The 16343-nt window shown below is 34.6% G+C and overlaps 1 protein-coding gene across 1 annotated transcript; it reads right to left on the bottom strand.

Annotated features, from left to right (window-relative positions):
• Positions 1-1517: 1517 nt before the first annotated feature.
• Positions 1518-7993, bottom strand: LOC129003117 (uncharacterized). Its single transcript, XM_054431358.1, has 3 exons — positions 7988-7993; positions 6030-6054; positions 1518-2102 (listed from the first exon to the last, which is right to left on the bottom strand). Exons 1-3 carry the CDS (start codon positions 7991-7993, stop codon positions 1687-1689), a joined length of 447 nt encoding a protein of 148 aa, XP_054287333.1. The 3' UTR covers positions 1518-1686.
• Between the last annotated feature and the right edge of the window lie 8350 nt (positions 7994-16343).

The following is a 16343-nucleotide window of genomic DNA, read 5'->3' as shown; positions in this document are numbered from 1 at the left end:
ATGATTTGTCTAGGGGGGGGTAGTATTCCAGTCGCGGTCACGGCTTCCATATTGGTTAGTAAGCAGATTTTGTGACGTCACGTTTCACCTGGGGGGGGGGGGTAGTTTTCCGGGGGATAGTATTCCGCATCCCCAATCCGTGCATAAGGTTTTGAGTGGCATCAGCAGAATGGGACTCACAACAGGTGACCGCCCACTGCGAGCCTCGTCCGAACATTCGCCCATCATTGAATTGCCGAATCTATTTTCTTACCATTCCTCACTGATAACTTTTTTTCTCCATAAACTTCTGCAAGTCGGCGATGAATTTCAGCCTTGGGATCAGGAATTGTTTCAAACATCAAAAGATGAAAATAATACCCCCGCCTCAACAAACCTGCAGACTGAGCATCCATTTGCCTGGTTGGACTTTACAACTAGGTTTACTGCTAAAGTGTGTTTTTAGTAAAACACGAATAGCTTAGTATAAAATAAATAAATTTGCCAAGTTTGACCAAAATATTTCCATAAAGAAGCAAAGAGCAACAGTTTACTTATTCTCCCTAAATTTAACATGGGAATTTTACAATTTATTGAATTCTTTCCGTAATTAATAACCGTAAAAAAACACTTCAAGAGGCTATAGGCTACTAAATTAATTGTTTTTTTAACTCTTTAAAATGATGTTTTATCCCAACATTTTGACAAATTAATATTTAAAAAATACCACATGCTTTTTTATGAAAAATTTTCGTGATATTGACTTAGGATCACCACCAATTTTTATTGGGTTTTCCAAATTTGATCAAAATCTATATATATAAAAGGCAAAGCCCTCATACCATGAGTACTACGGTAATAGCTTAATCCCTATATGGGAAATTTGCTAAAGTCAGGTGCCAGCCCATTAATTTTTCTCTAAAACTAAAAATAAGCACACATTTAAAATGTATCACAAAAATCGGCCCATAAGGATGTTAATCCTAAATATTCCTTAATAGGCCTATTCTTATCATAAATCTTCTTAAAGGATTCTAAAAGTTACAATAAAACCCATTTAAACATTATATTTAATGCAGCTCTTCACATATAATTTAAGCAAATACCTGCATGAATTTTACAGGAAATTCAATTTTAGCCGTCTCGTGTTTTTTTTTAAGATAAACTCTTAGTTATAAGAATAAAAATCAACGAAACAGAAGGTTTTTATACATTATTCTAAAGGTTAGGTCTATTGAAGAAGTTTTTAGTAATAGTTGACAATCTCTTCAATTCAGCATAGAAAAACTTACGTATTGAATTTTCCTCAAAAATCCCAAATTCGAACTTCTATTGGAGAATAAGGGCTTATACAGATATTTGATCTAAATGACTCTGTACTAAATACAGTATTATTATTTGAAATCTAATGAGGATTCTAAAAAAGACAAGACATTTGAAATAAAAACACCGTTTAGTGCACTTATGACCATTTTATCCAAGCAAATACAAATATTTTGAAAAAAAATCTTATATTGTCTGTTGTCCCTAAACTGTGAGCGTATGCAAACCTAGAATGGTGTCATTTTGTCGCAAATACTTAATAGTTTAACACATAACAGCTTTTAACAATAACTTCGTTCTACTGATAAGATATTTTCAGGGATGGAATAAAGAAGTGATAAAAATGTATTTCATTAAAAAAAGGTTTAATGCGACCTTATACATTCAGTGTAGGTCTACCAGTGGTTGCCTCTCGCTAATGACGGTGAAAGCATTGTCAGACTTTTTAGTCTTAGGCTTGTAATTAAACTTGTATTCCAGTTCTTTATTCTCGTCGCCTTTACCGATAGGCCTAGCCATTTTGCATTGTAATTTGACTGATAACGAAGGATGTTCAGATACAATCACTCTTTTTCCGTATGTATTTTTTTGGAACTCGCACTCGTCAACTAGAAACCAGTCCAGCAAAACATACTGAAAGAGCGTGTAGTAAGTCGCCTTTACCAGGAAGCCCTTTGAACCCTTCTTCTTAAAGCAGGTCCATTCAAAGTTTTGGCCTTCGCCATACGAAGTCTTTTTGACTACCGTTAAGCTGTCTTCAGATATTTCCTTCAATTCTTCAGCATCGAGAAACGATTTCACTAAACAAGAAAATTAAACAAGTTTGGTTTCAGCTTTTTCAAGCAAGGCTAAGGCAAGGCCGTGGTGAGACAATGGTGGCAACGCCGCAGTACCAGAACAGCTGTTGAACTAGGTAATTCATAATGCAGCGTCTTGTTTGTGTTAAACATGGATCTCTATTATTTGATAATATAGAGATCGATGGTGTTAACACGTTCGTATTGTTATTTTCATGGCATGGGCCGGCTTGTGCGGCGTTGCCACACTCGTACACCGTCACCTTGAAATAGAGGAGGCTATGTAATTGCCCACTATACAGGGTGAACATTGAACATTGGTATCTCATAGAAACTGCTAGATTTTGAGGAAACATAAAATTAATTATGAACGAATTATTTTCTTATGACAAAAAGAAATGTGGATTCCACTTTTAGTCATATTTTCCTACTTTCTCCCTCAATACGGAGAAAGTATTGTTTTTGTTAAGATTTTGAGCTTGTGTTTTAGGTGGATATCTCCATTTCTGGTCCCCCTGAACCCAAAAAAGTAGTTTTCGGGGTGATGTGTATGTGTGTGTGTGGATGTGTACAGAGCTACAGACCCACACCTCTGGTCAAATTTTTATGAAATGTGTTATGTAGGTACAATTCCATGGCCTCTCTAAGGTGATTTTCAATTTTTTTTTTAATTGTGATTTTTTCATATAACCCAAAAAATAACGAAAAATATTATTTTCTCGAAAACGGCTAGAACGATTTTGATACAAATTTTGTATGTTGTAGTCCTTTAAATTCTGAACAAAACAATTCCCATTTATGTACAAATTATGGTTCAAAGAGTATAATAACTTTTATTTATTTATAAATTGCAGCTCTTTATGTGAAAACTTTGGTACCCTATAACTTACTTTAAAATGCATTTATCTTTATTCTGATTACATTTTGCATTCCTTATCAGCTGAGCTTTAATTTGATATGCAATACTACAACAATGTCCCAAAAACAAACATTTGAAAAATATTTTCAAAAAATTCTTCCAGGTTTCGAGGTTTCCATGTTTAGCCATTATAATTGTTTTCAGTGCCGATTGTGTCTCCTTAGACTTTGTGACACAACATGTTTAACGATAAACATAGGTTTTATATGGGGAAAACAGTTGATAGCTCGAAAACTGAAAGAGTTAGTAACTGGTACGGATAAAGTCCAAATTTGAAAGTTGATGGAATTTACTTACCTTAATGATATACTATTAACAGGTCTAAAAATGTAATCTAAATTCTAAAAATATCATAAATTAGATAGAGCTTAGTAAGAAGTTCCAAAAATTAGTCGACAATTTTGAAAAAGTTAAGTTGATATTTTTAACGTATTTTAGGATATTTTTTGAATTTATGTGCAATTTCGAGACTAATTTATTCTTTGCATTTCCTCCCTAAACTTACTCGTTTAGGAGATACAGGATGCAGAATGTACAGAAAAGCCACTTTCCCCCAAATGTAACACACTGTAGCTCCTAAGCAAGTAGCTTTAGAGAAAAATTTACAAAATAAAAGTTTTAAAACTACACCAAATTCTAAAAACACCATAAATATGAGGGTTCCAATATGAAATTTTAAAGTTAGCCACAATTTTGGAAAATGGTTCCCCAATTAATGTTTTCTCAAAATCTAATAGTTTCTGAGATACCAATGGTAGCAAAGTTAAGTTGTTCACTCTGTATATAAATCCTGTTCTCTAATACGAGCTATGTGTGTTTGCCTGTCTCTAATATTTTTCTAAGTGAATATACAGAGATATCCTTTTAGTGGTCGGGCAATCTTAGCAGGAAGTTTCATTTTCTGATTTTGAAGTTTTTAAATGTCCCCAAAAATGGGGGATTTTAGGGGCAACTCAACATTTTTTAATGTAAACTCCCTTCAATTGACACCTCATTTTAAAGTGTTTACAACAACTTACAAAATGGTGAAAATCAGAGTTTGCTATTTCATCTCTATCCAAAATGGCAGCCCGTCAAATGTTATGAAAAATTAATGGTATTATTGGTTCCTAATTTTAATATTGGCTACCATTTTTGGACAGAGGAGAGATAGCGAACTCTGGTTTTCACCATTCTTTAAGTTTTTGTAAACACTTCAAAATGAGGTGTCACTTGAAGGGGGTTTACATTTGAAATTTTTGAGTTGCCCTCTAAATCCCCCTTTTTGGGGGACACTCAAAAATTTTAAAATCATAAAATGAACTTTCTGCTAAGATTGCAAGACCATCAAAATGATATCTCTGTATATTTACATATAAAAATATTAGAAGGGGGAGGGGTGTTGACTTTTTATTCAACGTGTATATCTCGAAATCCAGCAGAAGGATTTCGACTAAACTTTGGAATTAGGGACCAACCCAAATCCATAACCTAAAAATAGTTTAAATCTTTTTAAATGCAGATTGTACCAAAACCAGAGGTTCACTAGTTCATATCCCACAATTGTTTTCCAAAATCCAAAAATACCTCCACCGCAGCAAACCTGTAGACTAAGTGAATTTCCATTTACCTGGCTGGATTTATACTAAAATATACCCTGAAAATTGTCAGATTTATTTCCTATTATTTTAAATTACATTAATTTTAATGAGTACCTAGTTTTGCTGCTACAGGAAAGGTATTGAGGTGTGTTTTTATTGAAAAGTTTGTAGCATAGTATGAAATAAACAAAATTGCCAAATTTGATAAAAATATATCCATAAACAAGAAAACTGCAATAGGTAGTTTATTTATTCTCCGTAAGAATAACATGATAGTTTTAAATTTAAAGTTTTTTAAATTATCTCCGTTAGGCATACAACAACACTTCAATATACAAAATTATATCTTATTTTAAGCTCTACAAAATGGTCTGGAAAGAAATTGAGAAATTTTATGTTTTTAGAGTCAATAATGGGGAAAAAACTATTTTTACGCCCATAAAACCCCCCATTAACCCCGTTCCCATAGTCCGATCATGCTGGTTAGCGAACTCGTTCGAATAAACGCAGGTTTACACGTTTCTACCAAATTTCATAGGCCTAAATCGGATCATTTTTGCTCAAGTTATCGTGCTTAACGGGCATATATCTTATCTTACTAATGTTATAAATGTGAAAGTTTGTGTGTTTTTTTGTTTAAAGTTCAATCACGCATTAACTACTGGACGGATTGGGCTGAAATTTGGCATGATTATAGCTAACATCCACGATTAACATATAGGCATATTCTTATCTCAAAAATCCTCCGCCCCAGTGGCTCTGTGGTTCCCCATGTTAACCTTATGACTATTCATATTTAAAGGGAATAAAAGAATTTAGTCAGCTGTTTCAACTAAAGGTAACACAGTACTCAAATATACATTTTTTATTTTTTTTATTATTTAGTTTTGTAGAACAGACTTTTCTGAACACGTAGATAATAAAAATTAAGGAAGAAAAAAAATATTTTTAAAATTTTCAGCTACTTTTATAAACTATTGCAGCCTAATTTAGCATGTCCAAGGTCCTACTACTACAGTAATCAAGACGCAGAGGGTACGCTGTCAAATATTAAATTTTTTTAAAAATTTTTTATTATTTAGTTTTGTATAACACACTTTCCTGAACACGTACATACCAAATATTATGGAAGAAAAAATTATTTTAAGCTATACAGCGACTTTTATACACTCTTACTTTAGCATGCCTAAGGGTCCTACTAATACCCTTGACAGGGGGTACTTTTTTCGTTTTTCGAAAGTCAAGTGGTTTTTAGTCAGGTACACTTTTCTTCCTCAATTATAATCCAATTTCAATAAAAATTGGTGTGTGTGTTCCTCATATGATACGAATCAGTTTCCATGACAACGAAAATGACCGATTAAAACCCAAAAATTGCATAGGCAGTTAAATGTTAAAAAAATTAAATTGAATGTTTCTAGGACTACTTACCGACAGCATCACAAAGTGCGAACGTCTGTAAAAGAATAGCATAACCATTGTAATAAGTAATATAATATTTCAATTTGTTAAAGTTTTTGTTCATAAACAGTTTACAGCATTACACTGCAAAACGTATATATTGGAGTTTCAAAAATAAAGCTGAAATAATAATCTCCGCACTTTATTAGGTGACTTAAAATTTAGATGTTTATAACAAATTTAACTATTTTTAAAGTCAGCATTTAATCTTCATAGGTGACTTTTATGAAGATATGTTATGTTCGTGTGATCAGTGAAAAAATCAAATCAAAATAAAATTGGCAGTTCTTAAGTATTGCTAGATCAAACGGGATATAATAACAGACTAAACCATGTTTTAAACAATAAATAATTTATGGTTTTATAAATAATTATGTTAAATCATTCAAAAATACGCTTATAATTACACAATAAAATAACATCAAACTTAATCTTTGGACTACATATAGTGTGTTATCGTTTAGTTAGAATAAATAAAAAAATATAAACTTACGGACGAAATCAGTAAGATCGGTAAGATATTCATTTTTAGCAAGTGTAGTCAGAAGCAACGTCCCTGTAAGAGAAGTCTACCAGCTACTGAAACAGCACTTATACTGAAAGGGCCAACTACTCAACAATTAATTTTCCTCAATTATCTCTGTGAATCTATCGGTGACACTCTTCTGCCTAATTATTTATCTGCGTTACTTCAGCCATATTTCTTTCTGCGTCACATTTTGCTAATATGTGGCACCAGCGTCACGATTAACCAACTGTAAAATTTTATGCTCTAGAATATTCCTTACTTCAAAATTCTGTTCTTTTAACATTTTCAATATCGTGGTTTTATAATCCAAGACTTATTGCTGGACAATTAATAATATGTTTTTCAAATGTGTCATTCCATGCTAAATCAACTAATTTTACCATATGCATTAACGGTTGACCTACAATATTTGGATGAATTTTTTGTCAAAGGTTGTACACACCAACACTAGTTTAAATCTAAATTGTAAAATTATTATAACTTTTGGTTTTTTAGTTTTGATGAGTTGAAAACCTCAAAAATTGTCATTCTAAGCCGAAATGTTTGTTTAAAAAATTCCGTAACTGAAAAAACCTTAGGGATACGTCATAGACGGCTAAAACTTTCACCTTTTTGGTTTATTTTAAAATTGCCTCATATTTTATATACATATAATGACTTTGTTATGAAGTTCACAACATGTTGGAACATTCCCGAAGTACGTACACATGATTTTTTTTACAGTGTGTTAAAAAAAGTTGGGGATATATTTTCAGTAGCGATTCCTTGACATTTCAAATCTCGTTCCTATCAATCTGTAGTGTTTTTTTACAACAACATTACTAATAAATAGTCCAGTCAATGAATGATCCAAAAGTGGGTGTAGAGTGCGTGAGCAGGTAACTAAGCAATTCCTTCAGTATTGTTCAGGGGGCTTAGGGTGTTAACATACCAAAAGTCCTGACTCCTAGGTGTTGAGCCAGGGTTGGTGGAGTTGTGAAGGGGGGGGGGGGTAAAGGTACGCATTTTGGGTTTTCGATTATACCTCGAAAACTATCAACTTTTGTATACAATACTAAATTATAACATTGAAGAAGATTAAATTTCCATCATGAAAAGTATATTAATTAAAAACAGAAACAAGAAAATCAATCATTCAATTTTGAACCATGCCCTCGTGCCTGCACCCAGACTAACGAAATGGAAGCGTGATCCATGCGCAGGCCCGAGGAGCGGCTCACAAAACTTTACTTAACAAAATTAGAACCATGGATGGAGGTTCAAGAACAACACGCCATTTGAGAGAAACAAGCTGTAATAAACCATTTAAATGCACAACAACAATAATCAACAATAATACATGAATTACTCTCAAGAAAACTTTAAAGGATTTAGTCATCCATCTAAGCTGCTGACTTACAGTCATTTCTTTTATTATTCGAAATAGGCTAAAAAGACCTTACTAACTTTTACCTTAAAAATTATTTTAAATTAACAATATATAACAATAAATATAAATATGTCTTCTTAATACTGTATTTAGAACTGGGTAACAATAGAAAATTTAGGGGCCCCAAAAATCAGAAGGAATTTAAGAGAAAATCTAATAAGATTATAAAATTAAAAAAAAGTCAACAAGTAGGCTAAAGAATTTAAAATTTAAATGGAATAACAATTAATAGAGATCTGTGCACAAATTAACAAAATAACAATTAAAATCTCTCAGTCCATGGCGGTAACAATAAATTAGGCCTAAGTAACTTGCGGTAGGCCGTATTCAGTTCAATGGTTCTGGGCGAGCAGCACCGGAGGGGGAAACGAGCATGACGGAAGAGGGGGGCCATGATCCAGGGGTGGCCAAGAGTAGTAGAATCCACTCCGTCAATGCTGATGCGGACTGCTACATGTTCCTCCTCACGGGCCCCAAAAGGCGCGCGTGGCACGATACATTTTATTCCATGGTCGACGTTAGTATCCTCTTGAAGAAAATAAGGCAAGAAACAAAGAAAACATGCCACCAAAATTAAGATGGAACAGGATAACAAAATATGCCGACCAAAGTCGGGGAACGCCACACAACCTAAGGTTGGCGGTGGGAGTAAGAAAAACAAGACACACAGCCTTGTTCGGGGTCGTGGGAAGTAACAAACGAACACACTAAACTAACCTACTATAAAAAAACACTTGAACCATTGAATATGAGTCGTGACATTCGCCCGGTGGAATTAGTCACGGCTCAACCAATAGCTCAAGCCGGCTAAAATCGGCCAGGGGGTAAAATTCCGGGGGGTAAAAATCCGGGGGTAAAATCCGGCCCATACATCTTCAGTTGTCTAAACGCTAGTTATATGGACAGGGGGTAAAATTCCGGGTTTTATCGCTAATATAATTAATCACGCTCTGGCTATTTTCATTAGACTTCCAAATCCGCGGGGGTAAAATTCCGGCCGCGAACAAACTTTTTTGCCACTCAGGTTACTACGTCATAGTATTGTCAGCTTTGCCCAGGAGGTAAAATGCCAGGGGGATAAAATTCCGGCGACCCTAAAAAAGTATAAAGTTAGTGAGGCACTCTTCAAAACGTTTGGTCAGAATTTGATTTTAGAATAGACGTCTGCAAAGCAAGCTGTGGTTCACGTATTGAACACTTGTAGTACCTATATAGAAAAATATTGAGGTATTTATCTATCTATTGGTGTATGTTACTCTTTGTAAAACTTTGCAGTTATTTTCAAACAAAGTTGTTTATTTCTTTTTTGTACACCCGGTATTGCTGTTTAATTTTTCTTTTTGATAGTCATTCTTACCCAATGCAAGTAGTTAGGGCAGTTACCTTGGGTCTGACATGGGCTCTTATGGGGAATAGATTTGAGTAGGAGTTTGCCTGGCCGCTACATACGACAGATAGATGATTTATTCAAGCCTAATAAACAGGCTGACTGACGGAGTCATTAGTCTAAGATAAGAGAGCATTACAACTTTCAGTGATAGAAAACCTTTTGTACCAATGACAGAAACTTATCACTCCAACAAAGAGCTAAAAAATAGCGCTCTAGGGACAACTGCATTGCTACATCGAGAGACTGAAGATATGATTGTATGACTGTGTCATCCAACAATTTATCGGCGATCATAGTATTTTGCTGCTTAACTAATTTTTCAAGCTCTTCAAGTTTCAACGTTAGATCTTTTAAGCTTTTAAAGCATCGTTCATTTTGCTAGTGATGTTTTTCATTTTGTCATTATCTTTCACAATAAACGAGGTTTTGTTTACACTTTTAGATGGAACTCTTTCAATGAATTTTTTTCTCGCTTGATTTCATCAAGAGCAGATTGTAGATCAAGAGTGGTTGCTAATACCTATTTTGTATGACTTTGAGTACTTCTTTGCCTCATTTTAATCCACTTGCTAGGGGGGTTCCCGTGTGCATTTTATGTATAGAAAAACACCCTAAGGGATCATGTAGGTACTATGTGGGTTATCATTTTTCACGTGGGTGCCAGCTTGGCAGAGTGGGCATAACCTCAGAATCCACCATTTTAAAAATGGCGGCGGCATTTATTACATGAAACTCATTGGGAGCTTATATCTCGAAAACGGTAATATATAGCGAGTTACTTTTAATACAAAAAATGTTGCTTATACAATAAGGAACAACTTTTGTATTAACAAAAATGCCCTAAATATAACTATTTAGGAGTAGTTGAGCAATTTATGTTAATTTGACCTATACATTTTTACTCTGTTAGACAACAAAATTCTAATATCTAAAAAAAAACTGTGTTTTAAATTTGGCACATAGCACTAATTGCTCTTTACATCTAAGGTCTAAACATCCCCGTCGCAGCAAACCTGCAGAATCAGCATACATTTACCTGGCTGCATTTCTACTAAAATATTAAAATTGACGGATTGATTTCCTATTTAAATGACATTGATTTGTAATGAGTACTTAAGTTTGTTGCTTCAGGGAAGGTATTGAGGTGTTTTTTATATATTTTTATTGAAATAATGATAGCTTAGTATGAATGAAACAAAATTTTGAAATTTGACTATAATATATCCATAAACAAGCAAACTAAAACAGTTTATTTATTCTTGATAAGAATAACATGGGAGTTTTAAATTTAATTTTTTTTTAATTATCTCCGTAACCTTTGGGCATACAACGCTTCAATATACAAAGTTATTTCTTTTTTGAGGTCTACAAAATGGTTTCGTTCATTATAAAATTTCATGTTTTTAGGGTTGAAAATCGGAAAAATCCATTTTTACCCCATAAAACTCCCCATAAACCCCCGTTCCCATAATCCGATCGTGCTGGTTTAATAGTCCGAATTCGTCTGAAAACGTAGGTTTACACGTTTGTGATAAATTTCATTAAAATTGGATCATTTTTGCTCGAGTTATCAAATGAAGTCGTAGTTCTGTCTTTGGATACAGATGTCGTAGTGTTGGCTTTACACTTTATGAATGGATTCTCTTCGGAAGGTTTGCAGGAATTGTGGATGCGACTTGGTACAGCCAGAACTTCATGATATGTACTAGTTCACATTATAGCAAACAGGCTTGGAAGTAACCTTTGCTCAGTTCTCCCAGCACTCCATATTTTAACGGGCTGTGACTTTGCCAGCAAATTTGGAACAAAGTATGCTACCCTAAAATGTAATCCAAGTACTTTGCTAATGGACTTTGGAAAAGATGGGGAGGAAGAGATAGAATAAAGTTTGAAAAACACAGTGAAGTATCAGTGTGGGATACTCAGTGTGAAACTATGAATGATCTAAGACACTGGATATAAGTACACTGTCACTGTACAACGAATACTCTTAAAGAACTGCATCCTTTGCTCGTGAAGAAATTCTGTCTGGTAGAGCTACTAGACAGCCTATCTTACGTGCTTTTTACTGTACATACATCCAAATCCATTGCATGGAAGAACACGTTTTTCAACTCGATCCTTTGAGTTTTGGACACAGTGATGGTGGTTACTCTTTGCCGCAATGCTCACAAGTATATTGTGAACAGTTTCATTTTTCTGATGACTATAAAAGGGAACAGATCTTATTCCTCTAACTCAAAAGACTTATAATTTAGATCCAATAACTGCGCTCAAATTTTATGATCCACGAAACTAGTTCAATATCAATACAATCAGTCCAAAGCAGCCTACCACCAAGGACAATGTCAAGGTACTGGTTGTGTTAACGAGACGTCAATGCTTGGCCGATGCACCAACTTTGCCGCCGGTCCCGTTCCCGCTCCATCGCCGTTTTAATAATAAATGTTATGAATTATAATAATCATTTCTATTACATCCGAAGATGTATTATTATTTGTAATAATACAAATGCATTATATAGAAAGGATTATATTTATTTTTATATTTGTATGCGTCATTTAATAACAAAAAAATAATTTAAAAATATTTCATATTATTTTAATAACTTACATATCTGCCAGAAGCTTCTCGAATGCTTTTTGCAGGTTTTTTTACCTTAAATGCGAAGAAAAATTTGTACTATGTGCCAAATTACAAAATAACAGATTTTTTATAATTATTAGATTTTTATTGGCAACAGAAATGCAGCCAGGTAAATGTTTGCTTAGTCTGCAGGTTTGATTCGGTGGGGGTATTTAGACCTTAGATGTAAAGAACAATTAGTGCTATGTGCCAAATTTAAAAAAAACGGGTTTTTTAAGATATTAGAGTTTTTTGTCAAACAGAGTAAAAATGTATAGGTCAAATTAACATAAATTGCTCAACTACTCCTAAATAGTTATATTTAGGGCATTTTTGTTAATACAAAAGTTGTTCCTTATTGTGTAAGCAACATTTTTTGTATTAAAAGTAACTCGCTATATATTACCGTTTTCGAGATATAAGCTCCCAATGAGTTTCATGTAATAAATGCCGCCGCCATTTTTAAAATGGTGGATTCTGAGGTTATGCCCACTCTGCCAAGCTGGCACCCACGTGAAAAATGATAACCCACATAGTACCTACATGATCCCTTAGGGTGTTTTTCTATACATAAAATGCACACGGGAACCCCCCTAGCAAGTGGATTAATTTGCCCCAAATACTGTATCCTGAAGATGAAATGACTCATTTAGCTTTGCTCGCTTGTCCTTTTTGAAGTTATTGTTGAATTAAGTCTGTTCTTTTATCATATGATTTATTTGTGTTTAAATATGTTTTGTTGTCAGATGATTTTTGTAAACATGTTTTTGTAAACATCGGTTTAGTTTGGAAATAGAGTTTGTTGAAGCAATATGTGTGAATAATATTCTTGTATAAGAAATAGAACATGGTGGCAGCTTAGTGGATTTTTTATCGAACAAAGTTTAAAACCACGCATGATGTCAAGTAAGGGCAGAAAAAACGAAATACTCGTAGGCAAAGGTATGAGGACAACGAGGAGGATTATGTCCAAAGTGAATTCAACTACATGTCAGAAAGGGATTCTAGAAAGACTGAAGGTGAGTCACTAGGTTTTGCATTGGGACAGACAAACCGAGAAAATAATGCAGTAATGTGTAGGCCTACTCCTACTCCGATGATAAATCTGACGTTACCAACTCCAGAAACCTTCTCTTTTATACTCCGAATGAGTGGCATTCCTGGAGGAATCGCTTTCAAAGGTACAGACGGGGGTGCGGTCTAGATAGCACTTCCGACGCTCGGCAAATCGATGTCCTTTTGTTTACAATGGGTAGTAGGAGTGATGCAGTTCCTTACGCTATATCCACCCCCAGGGTTGTACCAATACCTTTAAAAACCAAGGTGAAAGAGCAGTTAGACGATATCCTTGAGAAAGGAGTGATTGTTCCAGTTTAACACGCGACTGATTGGTGCGCACCAATGGTAGTTTGCGCAAAAAAGGGAGGTGGGGTTAGGATCTGCGTAGACCTATCCAAACTCAACAACAGTGTGAAACGTCAGTTTTATCCTATTCCAAAGATTGAACTTTCATTGGCCGAGATCGTGGGAGCCAAGTAGCCTACTTCAGCAAGATCGATGCGAATTCCGGGTTCTGGCAACTGAACCTTGCAGAGGAGTCGCAAGATTACACAACATTTATCACCCCTTTCGGGAGGTATAAATTCCGTAAGTTACCTTTTGTAATTACGTCCGCTCCTGAAGAGTTTCAGCGCCGCATGTCAAAAGCTTTAGAAGGGGCAAAGAACTGTTAAGTGCACATTGACGACTGTCTGATATGGGGAAGAACGAAAGAAGAACACGACGAGTGTCTTAGGGCCGTTCTAGAGAGAGTGCAATCAAATGGAATCACCTTGAATAAGCAGAAGTCGGAGTTCTGCAAGAAGACTGTGACATTTTTGGGGTTTGTGCTGTCTAAGGACAGAATCAAGCCTGATCCAAGCAAGGTACCGGTACAAGCGATTGTGGACTTGCCAGCTCCAAGAAACGCTAATGAAGTACAAAGATTCATGGGCATGATCACTTTTCTGGCAAAATTTATTCCGACCCGCAGTGAGATTTTGGAGCCAATTACGAGCTTGTTAAACACTAAAAACGATTTCTTTTCGGGACCAGCTCAAGAAAAAGATTTTGTCACAGTAAAACAGATTTTATCATCAGAGCCATGTTTGACCGTTTACGATCCGCAAAAACCCTCGATTCTTTCTTGTGATGCTTCAAAAAAAGGTCTTGGAGCGGTTTTACTTCAAGTTGAAGGAGAAAACAAGAAACATGTGGCATATAAATCTCGGACTCTAACGCCTGCTGAAGAAAACTACAGTAACATTGAGAGAGAAGCGCTTGCGTGCACATGGGCAAGTGACCGTTTGAAATGTTTCCTGATGGGTAAAATGTACACAATTGAGACCGACCACAAACCGCTTGTCTCAATTTTCAAAACACAAAATTTGGACGAGCTCTCGCCGAGGCTACAGTGGTTCCGAATGCGTAAGATGAGATACGATTATCGCATGACCTGGACCCCAGGAAAAGACCTTGCCATACCAGATCTACTATCAAGAAGTCCTATTCCGGCTAATGAAGATGGCGAATTTACCGAAGAAGTGGAAGCCTTTGTCCACGAAATCAGTCTGATTAGTATAAACACTACAGACGAAAATGTGACAAAGGTACTTCACTCACAAATGAGAGATCCAATCTGTGCACAACTTAAGTTACAAATTTTAGACGAATGACCTGTAAAATCAAGTTTACCTAATGAGATTCAAGAGTACTTTAACGTGAAAGACGAGTTAAGTTGTATTGGTGGGTTATTGCTTCGAGGAACTCGGATAATAATACCTCAATAGTCCGGCAGCCAAATGAGGATTTTGTCCCTAACCTGGTTTTGTTCTATTAAGTTTTTTTTACTGTTGTTTTGAGTTATATAGGGTATGTAGACCATAAAACCACCGGGTACTTTTTTGGTACCCTTGGGCAATAGCCGCCATCTTGGAAAATGGCGGAAAACGTAATTTACAGTGTAAGCTTTTACTTAAAACTCTGTTATCAAAATAACATGCTATTTACAGCAGTGCAAACGCTTTTACAATACTCGCACTAAAATTCCATGCAGGAAAATATCATATTTTAATTATATATTGTATGTTTTAAGGCCAGTATTTCTTTTTAAATTTAATAATTTAGATAAAAAATATGTTCTTTCCCTACTTTTTTCATCTTTGTGCTAAAATCTTTGAAAAAGGCCATGATACATGTAACAAAAGTTGTAGATCTTAAAATTGTTCATCCAATGCACCTATAGGGATCTTTGTTGGATCAATGATAACTTCACAACAATGTGTAAAAAATAACTTTTATTTTAATTTGTTCTATGACAAATAGGGGTATCTAATAAATGAACATAATTTATATAATCCTTCCTAAGAATATTCTGTAGTTCTTTTCTACTGTTTTTGGTATCAAAATGCTCAATAAACCAACGGCTTTCATTTACGCTAATTAAAATTCAAATCATAGGATGTAGCTAGTTATGGACCCCCCCCCCCAAAAAAGAGTAATTTTAATTATAAAAATGTCTCATCAGAGCCCTATATCTTTGGCGATTATTATGTTATGTTTTATGTATTTATATGAACACAGTCGGTAACGTACTAGCTTTCATGGATAATATTTATTATTGGGTTTCAAAAATTTTAGGTATAGATCATCAATCAATAAATCAATAATTTTTCTTGTAATTTGTTGATTTGTAAATTGGGAATAGTCCGGCAACCAAACAGGGAATTTCCCTTGAACCCTGTTTTGTTCTATTACGTTTTTTTAATGATGATATTTTATTTTGGTAGTATATAGATGCAGAAAATAGCGGGTACTTACAAAGTACCTTTGGGTAACTTCTAGAATTTGAGATAATAATTGTCCATATTAATAAATAAATCGATTAATTTAAAACATGGTAATTAAGCTATAAACTATGCGTTTTTAGTTCGAATATCATGAAATTAGTATGAAACCTCGTTATAATGTTACTCATAAATTTACCAGATATTAGCCATATCAAAGCTGTTTCAAACTGGAGGCGGAAAACGTGGTTTTTATCTTTAAGAATTGAATTTTTTCCCCAATTGAAAAAAAAACTTGTTATACGACCTTGTTTTAGTGTTACCGGTACCTATAAGCGAACAAAATATAAGTTTTGCCAATTTAAACCTGAGCTTCTATAAGTTACTAGCAAGACACATTCTTTACATCATTATTATGGCATGTAATAATAATACTCGATTATGAAGTTAACTGAATTCCCGTAGCACTTGTGGCTATGCTTGTTAG

Source organism: Macrosteles quadrilineatus, unplaced genomic scaffold, assembly GCF_028750875.1.
Source record: "Macrosteles quadrilineatus isolate MER2022 unplaced genomic scaffold, UCM_ALF_1.0 Scaffold_1__1_contigs__length_201487025, whole genome shotgun sequence".
Classification (NCBI taxonomy): Eukaryota; Metazoa; Arthropoda; class Insecta; order Hemiptera; family Cicadellidae; genus Macrosteles; species Macrosteles quadrilineatus.
The sequence above is the reverse complement of the archived record's forward strand: the minus strand, read 5'-3'. Positions and strand labels throughout refer to the sequence as shown.